We start from the raw sequence: 9,225 nt of genomic DNA, 5'->3' as shown, positions 1-9,225 counted from the left end.
GCCTCCGCGTGCCCGGCCCCGCTCGCCCGTGCCCGCCGCCCGTCTGCCTGCCTGCCTGCCATGCCCGGTTTCGACTACAAGTTCCTGGAGAAGCCCAAGCGGCGGCTCCTGTGCCCGCTGTGCGGGAAGCCCATGCGCGAGCCCGTGCAGGTTTCTACCTGCGGCCACCGCTTCTGCGACACCTGTCTGCAGGAGTTCCTCAGGTGCGGGACTCCCGGGAGTAGGGGGGACGGCGGGGATGGGAGGGACACCTGGGAGGGGCCCAGGCCGGAGGCACGCCGGGCCTTTGTCTGATCCATGACCTCAGGGGGGCTTACTGTGACGTCACGAGGGGCGGCGGTGACGTCCGGGCCCTGGGAGTACCCTGGGCCCTATTCCGTAGTGTCCTGGGCAAGGTCTGCTTTCCGAGCCAGGTCGGAAGAACTCAGTGTCTTCCCGTAGGGTGGAGATGGGGAAAGACGCCCTTCCTGACCCGCGGCCGTCCCTTCCCCCTCACCTGAGAGGGAGAGCGGCCTCACCCTTGAACTTTGAATCGTTCGGGGGAAAGGACAAAACAAAAACTCTTCTGTATGGCATCTTAAGCCTCCGAGTTTACAGCCGTCTAACCGCTTCTGATTCTTCGAACATTCCGGGAACGGCAGCTATTGTTCTCCCATTTCATAGATGGTCAAACAACAGAATCAAAGAAAGGCTGCGACTTGCCCAGGGTCACAGAGTTACTTAATGGCTTAAGTGAGATTTAAAGCTGGCCGCTTGTGTTCGCACAATGCGAAAGACTGAGTCTACAACCTTCCCCTGAAGCATGAACCCTTTGAGTGTCTCTCGCCTCTCCTCTCCCCAGGGAGGTTTTGAGTACTGCGGATGATTAATATGTCTCGTTAAGGAGGGGGTTATAGCCTGGGTATTACAGAACGCCCCCTGCCCTCTCAGGACGCAGGTCACCCCTTGTTTCTTGGGCATCCTTTGAGTTTCTGGGCGCCCTGTTGTGTCTTGAACCTCCTGGTCACGCTGGGCACTGCTCAGGATGGTGTTGGGGAGGCGAGATGAGGGAACCCCAACTCCTGGTGAGGTCGTGCCCCCCGCGCACAGAAGAAGGCTAGGTCAGCTACTGCCCACTGTCAGGAGGCTGTTTGCCGAGGTGATCGAGGGGCCCAGGCAGGGAGAGCATTTTGGGGGCTCCTGCTTTTAGTACTCCCTCCCTCTCGCCGTCCTCTGCAGCCCCTCACTTGCAGAAATCTCAGCAGGCCCTTTGTTTTGTGTTCCCCACAGCCGGCTCCTGCCCTCACATATGCTCCAGCGCAAGCTGTGCTGCCCCCTCCTCCCCTTCCCTCGCCCTCTCCCTCCTCCCTCCAGTGTACACACTTACTCCCCTACAGACACACAGTCCCATTGTCTTCTCCAGTGCCCTTCCCCAGCCCTCTGGTTTCCAGATGAGGCCAGCTGAGCCGCCCCCCGCCCCCCCCCCCCCAGCGCAGCTGACCCACCCTGACTGCCTCAGAGAAGGGGAGGAGGGGGCTGTCAGGTTTTCCTCCACCCCCTCCTCTGCCCGTCTCTTGACTGCTCCTGCCCCTCCCCCTCCCGGAAATCCCCCTCTTCCTCTCCCACAGAACCCTCCCCCCCATCCTGTCTTCTCCCCTGGGCCTCCACCATGCAGCCTTGAGCAGCCCCTGCCCCTGCCTCTCCTCCTCCCCCACCTCCAGCTATGCTGATGAGGCACCCGCTGATGCCCTTACTGCCTGGCCTGGCTTTTGGGCAGGCTCTGCCCCTCACTACTACCCTCTACAACCAAGGGTATCCGTAGCTCTGGCCCAACCTTTGTCCTGGCTGGGCCCCAAGCTGCCCAGGCTAAGCTTCTGCCTGCAGCCTGGGGACTTGCCTGAGTCCTCTCCCTGTATCCAAAACCACTAAGCCAGCACATTCCTGAAGCAGCCAAGTGGGCCCCTCTTCTTGACCAACCCCACCTTCCCCACTCCTGCCAGGGCCCGTGAGGCTGGTTGCCTGTGAGCATGAGCACATCCCTTCAGTGCCTGGGCATGCATTGTTCTTGGCATCGGTGGCATGGCCAGTGGTGGTGGGGTCAGGGGGAGGAGGTAGTGCTAAAATCCTTTGGGCCCCTGAGGCATAGACTGCCCAGGCCCTGGAAAGTGTCATTATGGACAAGGCTGCCGTGTGGCCTCCGCTTCTGCCTTGATCCCTGCCTGCTACCACCTACCTGATTCAGACCTGCCAGGAAGGCCATGCCCGAGGGCTCTCAGTCCTGCCAGGTGAGCCCTCGCCCTGTCTGGGCCTTGCCAGGCATGTGTGACTGGTCCCGGCTGGGGTCAGCAAGGCCATGTTGGCATGAGGAGGCATGCCAACAGGCTCCTTGGGTACTAACAGCCTGGTGGAGATTGGTGGAGAAGAGGGAGGGCAGCTGCCAGGGTCACCAAGCTTCGGATTCGTACTAGGCACTGAGCAGAGTCCTGGCTCTGCTTGCGGGACATTTTTTTCTTGCCCCTGCCTCCTGCTATGTGGTGTGGTAGAGCCCACATGAGCTGTGCAATCAGACATACCCAGGTGCTGCTTGATCTTTGAGCCTCATTTCTTTCACCTGCAGAAGGGACGGTCAGACCCTTCTCACAGGTGGGTGGGAGTGTAAACACTGCCTCTGAGCATGCCTTTCATGCCCTTTGCTTTAGGAGACACACCCTCATGGGAGGAGGGAAGGGGTGGGGGGAGGTGGCCCCAAGATGACCTTTGCCCTGGTTCTTGGCTGGGCACCCTCATGGGGGCTGGGCAGCCCTGGCACTTACCTCAGCCCATTCTGTTCTCCCTCCCCCTGGGCTCTCTGCGCAGCCAATGGGAACTAACCTGGGAGGAGGGGGTAGCTGGGCAGCCTGTTCTTTTCCTAGTCCAGCTGCCATCCTGGGGGGAGGGGTGCCAGCTGCCACCTGTTGGCCAAATGCTGCCTGAAGCAGCTGTCTTTGCCCCCATTGGGCCCAGGACCCTCCTTCCCTGGACGAGGAGCTGGGACCTTCTGGGGTAGTGGGGAAATGGGTGCCCTGAGGCCTCTGCATGCCCTTTTGTCTCAGGTGTGGCTGGTTGGGAACCGGTCGGGTAAGGGGTAAGGGAAGGAGAGGCTGCCCAGGTTGAGGGGGTGGGGCCCAGGGCTCTCCCTTCCCATAGTGTGGAGACTTGACCTTGTCCCCTCCTCCTTTACAGTGAAGGAGTCTTCAAATGCCCTGAGGACCAACTTCCTCTGGACTATGCCAAGGTGAGTCCACAGTGCCAGGCAGAGGCCCAGGTGCAAGATGTTGCCCTTGGTGGAGGCTGGCACAGGCTCAGGGCCAATGTCAACCCAGTTGAGTTGTGCATCCCCACAAAGGTGGGCCTGTTCCCTCCCACCAGGCCAGTCTGCAGACGGAGGCCCGTGTTTGCTGTGAAGGGCAGGCACAATGCCCAGCCTATGGGGTGCACAGAGCTGCTCTGTGCCCACAAGAAGTGCTCCCTTCCCCTTCTGGTGGCAAGCCAGACCGTGGCTGAGGGCCAGGACCCCTCCAGCAGCAGGGGGGCAGGAGCTGGACAGTGGGCCGCCTGGGACTGATCAGGCTGATTGGCTCCTGCTTCAGAGGGAGTGTGTGTGCAGCCGTGTTGGGGACCCTGAGATCCGGAGCAGGCACCACCTGCCATGCCCTTCATCCCTGGGCACAGAGAGGTGAATAGCCCAAGCATGGCTATTACTGGCTCCAAGGTAGAGCCAGCCTAACTGGGGGGAAGAGGAGGAGGGGAGGATGTGGGGAACTGCAGCAGGCTTCTGACCCTGACCAGCTCCCCCCCACCCCCCAATCCCTGCCCCCAGATCTACCCAGACCCTGAGCTGGAAGTACAGGTTTTGGGCCTGCCAATCCGCTGCATCCACAGTGAGGAGGGCTGCCGTTGGAGCGGGCCACTTCGCCACCTACAAGTGAGGCTCTGGGCTTGTGGGGTGGACTACCCAGCCCTTGGCAGGCACTCACTGCAGCCCTTCCCACCAGGGCCACCTGAATACCTGCAGCTTCAATGTAGTCCCTTGCCCCAATCGCTGCCCCACCAAGCTGAGCCGCCGTGATCTGCCTGCACACTTGCAGCACGACTGCCCCAAGCGTCGCCTCAAGTGCGAGTTTTGTGGCTGTGACTTCAGTGGGGAGGCCTATGAGGTCGGTGGGTCCTGGCTGAGGGTGAGGGAGGATGGGGCAACTGGTGACCCAGGATCCCTTAGCTCAGCTCCTCTGGCATTTCCACAGAGCCACGAGGGTGTGTGTCCCCAAGAGAGTGTGTACTGTGAGAACAAGTGTGGTGCCCGCATGATGCGGCGGCTGCTGGCCCAGCATGCCACCTCTGAGTGCCCCAAGCGCACACAGCCTTGCACCTACTGCACCAAGGAGTTCGTCTTTGACACCATCCAGGTGAGGCCCTTCCTGGGCTGTGGGCTGCAGGGCAAGTAGCAGGGAGTCAGACTACTGACTGCTGCCTCTGCGCCTCCAGAGCCACCAGTACCAGTGCCCGAGGCTGCCTGTGCCCTGCCCCAACCAGTGTGGTGTGGGCACTGTGGCTCGGGAGGACCTGCCGGGCCATCTGAAAGACAGCTGTAGCACTGCCCTGGTGCTGTGCCCATTCAAAGACTCCGGCTGCAAGCACAGGGTGAGACGTCTCTTTTTCCATCAGCCTCCTCCATCAGCCTCCTCCCTGGCCCTTGAAGCCTCAGATATAGGCTATGCTTCCTGATGCAACGTATGCCCTTGGTGGTCCCTATTATGCTACTCTGAAGCCTTCAGTCCTTCCCTCTGCTGGCCAGCACCAGGCCCCTCCTAGTGCCCTCCATCTTTCTCATTCAGACGTTATCTGCCACCCTGTACCCACTCCTCCCCTCTCCCCTGGGCCTGCCCCCACTGATAACTTGCCTTCCTTTCCCCCTGCTTGTGGCTTTGCACACAGTGCCCTAAGCTGGCAATGGCACGGCATGTGGAGGAGAGCGTGAAGCCACATCTAGCCATGATGTGTGCCTTGGTGAGCCGGCAACGGCAAGAGCTGCAGGAGCTGCGGAGAGAGCTGGAGGAGTTATCGGTGGGCAGCGATGGCGTGCTCATCTGGAAGATTGGCAGCTATGGGCGTCGGCTACAGGAGGCCAAGGCCAAGCCCAACCTGGAGTGCTTTAGCCCGGCCTTCTACACACATAAGTATGGCTACAAGCTGCAGGTGTCTGCTTTCCTCAATGGCAACGGCAGTGGCGAGGGCACCCATCTCTCACTCTACATTCGTGTGCTGCCTGGCGCCTTTGACAATCTCCTTGAGTGGCCCTTTGCCCGCCGTGTCACCTTCTCCCTGCTGGATCAGAGTGACCCTGGGCTGGCTAAGCCACAGCATGTCACTGAGACCTTCCACCCTGACCCAAACTGGAAGAACTTCCAGAAGCCAGGCACTTGGCGGGGCTCTCTGGATGAGAGTTCTCTAGGCTTTGGTTATCCCAAGTTCATCTCGCACCAGGACATCCGAAAGCGAAACTATGTCCGGGATGATGCAGTCTTCATCCGTGCCTCTGTTGAACTGCCCCGGAAGATCCTCAGCTGAGGGCAGGCAGGGCTTGAGGTGAAAATGGGGGTGGGACATAACCTCAGTCGGGCACTAGGTGAATCTGGAGAGGGGGCCGGACCCCCTTTTAGCTGCTCCTGCTGCCGAGGTTCTGTTACTCTATTCTCCTCCCTTGGTCCCCCATTCCCTACCACCCTCAGGTGCCTCCAATTGGTGCTTCAGCCCTGGCCTCTGGGGGGAGCAGGTCTTGGGGTCAAGGGCTGGAAACAAGCGATCCCAGGGCCTGTCTCCCCACTTCGGCAGGGCAGACATACCTTGGTGCCGGCCACACTCTACTAGGGACTGAGTGCCTGCTGGTACTGTGTCCCAAGAGCCATAAGTGGGGGAGGGGGTTGGGAAAGGGAGGGGTAGTTAAGAATCTGTCTTGAGCTCTGATTTCTTCCCCTTTCCCCAGCTGTGCCCCCTCTGGTTATTTATTTGCTTAGTGACAGAAGGGCACAGCAGGGGAGCTCTGATTTTTAATAAATCCTGAATTGTATTTATTAACTTGGTTCCAGTCTGATTCATCTGGGTTGCAAATCCATTGCCATCAAGTCGGTGCCAACTCAGTCACCCTGCAGGACAGAGTAGAACTGCCCCACTGGGTTTCCAAGGTTGTGATCTTTACAGAAGCCGACTACCACATCTTTCTCCCATGGAGCAGCTGGTGGGTTCAAACGGCTGACCTTTCGGTTAGCAGCTTGCGTTTTAACCACTGCTCCCCCAAGGCTCCTCTGGGTTGGTTTTAAAAAAAAAAAAAAAAAACCCATTTCCATCCAGTCCAACTCGTAACGACCCTGTAGGGCAGAGTAGAACCGCCCCATAGTTGCCAAGAAGCGGCTGGTGGATTCGAATTGCCAACCTTTTGGTTAGCAGTCGTAACTCTTCTTATTAACCACTATGCCACCAGGGTTATTAGTTAGGGCCCTATAAAGCTAGGCCCAACTTTAAAGGCAGGAGGACCAGTCAGGGAAGGGCTGCTGCCGCTCTGCTGAATGACCCTCTGGTGGCCAACAGGGAAACTACATCAGGCTTTGTGTGAACGACAGTCTCCTGCTGCTGCCCACTGGTGGTTAGATGGGAGGTGCAGGGTCCGGACATTGTATAAAGCAGGAGTCCCTGATGCACCTCCCACCAAACTGGAGCCTTTGCCTTAAGCAGGTCTTTCCTTGGTCTAATAACAAGAGCTACTATTCATTGAGCACTTTCATGTGGCAGATACTGCTAAGCACTTTTAATGCATTATTTCATTTACATTAATGGCCAAGTGAAGTAGCTTTTATCACCATAGTAAAAGGACCTATCTTAGTGGGCTGTAGTGAAGATTTAATGAGACAATACGTATTCCTGGCACAGAACAAGTGCTTATGAATGTTAGTCTAACTCAAATGCCCGGCCCACAACCTTCAAGTTTACAAGGCACTTGGGTTTTCTCATCCATGATCTTACCCATTTTACCCATGAAACAGGAACAAAGGGATGGATGGACTTAACCAGTGAACCTTCAGCTGGTTTGGGGCAGGACCTGGATTCTGTTTTAACCTCACTGCTTGTTTTTGGCAAGTTATTTAGTTCCATGGGGGCATCAGTACCCTCGTTGGTAAAATAAGAGTAATCCTGCCTACCTGCTAGATTTGTTGAAAGATTAAATGAACTAATCAGCATAAAGTACCTTATTCTTGCCTAGTCCTAGAAGGGGCCCCATGGATGGGACCTGTTATGTAGTAAGGGGAAGGTTCAGGGGCTGCATGTAATTCTTGTCTTCAATCCTCCCACACAGAGACTGGGGTCAAGGTGACTGGAGAGGCTGAGCCTAAGACACCCAGCCTGGGGACTCTTCACCAGCCCAGTCTTCAGCGGGTAAAATTCACGGATCTAGTGGGAGATGGAGCTCTGGCTTCCTTGCTGACAAAGTAGAGAAAGGCTCCTTCACCAGACAAAACCTGTCTTGGTAGAAGTGAAGCCTGGAGACTGGGTAGGAACGGGAAAACCCCCATGGGCTCTGAGGAAATGCCTTCACTTCAGCTCCAGCCTTAGACAACACAGGTGGACCCAGTCTTCCAAGAGAAACCTTATATCATATATAAGCCTTATATATATGTCTACCGTATATCAAGCTTGGCTCCCTCTGCTGCCAGGACTGCACCACTGCACAATCCCAGGCAGCACAGTCACATAGAACTCTGAATGGTGCTTCCTAGAGTTGTATACACTAATGGGACCTTGCAGTCGACCCCATATCCACAGACAGGCCAGGCCACTCATCTGAAAACCTTTGCAGGCAGTCATTACTCTGTGGAACTCACAGGCCAGGTTCTGCATCAAAGTGTGAGCTGGACTCCCCAAGTGTCTGAGCCTAGGACTCATTCACTCAGGAGGCAGAACTGGGTTCCATGACTTTGGCTCACCTGTTTGCTCTGTGACCTTTGACTGACTGCAAGTCTCAGCTGACACAGGCAGAAGGAGCTTTCTTTCACAGCAGTAGTATGAGGTGGCAAAGCATTTTCACAAAGGAGCACCTCACAGAAGAAGGCATACTGAGAAGGGGAGTGTACTTTGAACTCCATCAGCATTCAGGGAGCTCATGCTACCAAGGATCTCTGATTCCACCTTCCCTGAATTCCACATCCTTTGGAATCCTTCCTTCCCTCCATCACGTTAGCCCAAACTCAAACTTGGCAGAATGGGGTAGGGTAACTGAAATAGTTCTTTTGGATTTTTTTCCCTGCAGACAAAAAGGGCGGAAGTTCTCTAATACTCGTAGTACATGAGAAGCAGCTTCAAGTAACAGGGGCCAGTTTTCATGTTACAGATTACAGCAGCTATTACCTCCATTTCTGTCAAAGGCCCTCAGAAATTCCAAGGGTTGGAGGCAGGAGAAGGGGAGGGAAGTATAAAGTCTTAGGTTGACTTATCAAACCAGATCCCCCTTTCTCAAACAGCAATGAGGGGCAACAAACCATACTTACACATGCAATCCCACACCAAGCCCCTGGCAGCCCTGTCTGGGGAAAGGGCTCCTAGGTACCCTCTTTGGTGGGGGAGAGGGAAGGGTTGACTGAACTCCTGTCTACCCAAGACCCTACAATCACCGGAGAATCTAGTCTGGGATAATGGACCAGAGAGGACTTCTGGATGGGATCAATACCATACAGGCACCCTGCTTAAAAATGAGGAATTACTCCCCTTCTAGCAAACGAGACATGTTAGAAACTGTTATCAGAAAAATCACCTGTGGAAAATCACAGCATTAAACGAATAGGACAAGGTCAAAAGGTGAGGTTTTTTTCTTTTTTACTGGTTTATAATAATCTTAAAAACCCATCATACCCATAAACCACCACAGGTGAGAAAGTGAGGGAGATGGAGAATGAATGCTACAGTATGTGGATAGAGTGGGGAATCCAGGTATTCCCTCAGGGTAGTGTGGGATGAAGGCAGGGAGTGTGGACAGGAGGCCCTAGCTTGGACCCTTATTGCTGGCTGGGGGTTGGTTGGTGGAGGGGGAGGGGCTCAGGTTGAATTAGGAAACATCTCACACCAAAGGTGAGGGCAGTGGGGGTGGGGGAAACCACAGTACATTATCCATGCAGGCTAGGGGTGGGAGTGAGAGCTTCAGAGACTTGCACCCCCTACACA

The 9,225-nt window shown here is 56.0% G+C and overlaps 1 protein-coding gene across 1 annotated transcript; it reads left to right on the top strand.

Moving 5' to 3' along the window:
- The first annotated feature begins 6 nt into the window (after positions 1-6).
- TRAF4 (TNF receptor associated factor 4) lies at positions 7-6,093 on the top strand. Its single transcript, XM_004385360.2, has 7 exons — positions 7-203; positions 3,202-3,253; positions 3,839-3,943; positions 4,014-4,175; positions 4,263-4,424; positions 4,504-4,659; positions 4,954-6,093. Exons 1-7 carry the CDS (start codon positions 61-63, stop codon positions 5,584-5,586), a joined length of 1,413 nt encoding a protein of 470 aa, XP_004385417.1. The 5' UTR covers positions 7-60; the 3' UTR covers positions 5,587-6,093.
- The last annotated feature ends 3,132 nt before the right edge of the window (positions 6,094-9,225 follow it).

Source organism: Trichechus manatus, unplaced genomic scaffold (genome assembly GCF_000243295.1).
Source record: "Trichechus manatus latirostris isolate Lorelei unplaced genomic scaffold, TriManLat1.0 scaffold00138, whole genome shotgun sequence".
Classification (NCBI taxonomy): domain Eukaryota; kingdom Metazoa; phylum Chordata; class Mammalia; order Sirenia; family Trichechidae; genus Trichechus; species Trichechus manatus.
The sequence above is the reverse complement of the archived record's forward strand: the minus strand, read 5'-3'. Positions and strand labels throughout refer to the sequence as shown.

What these genes read in the sequence shown, in the direction of transcription:
- TRAF4 (XM_004385360.2), top strand. Translation starts at nt 61, where the DNA reads ATGCCCGGTTTCGACTACAAGTTCCTGGAGAAGCCCAAGCGGCGGCTC. An exon ending in TCAGTGGGGAGGCCTATGAG is followed by an intron (nt 4,176 to 4,262) that starts GTCGGTGGGTCC and finishes GCATTTCCACAG; the next exon opens with AGCCACGAGGGTGTGTGTCC. An exon ending in ACTCCGGCTGCAAGCACAGG is followed by an intron (nt 4,660 to 4,953) that starts GTGAGACGTCTC and finishes CTTTGCACACAG; the next exon opens with TGCCCTAAGCTGGCAATGGC.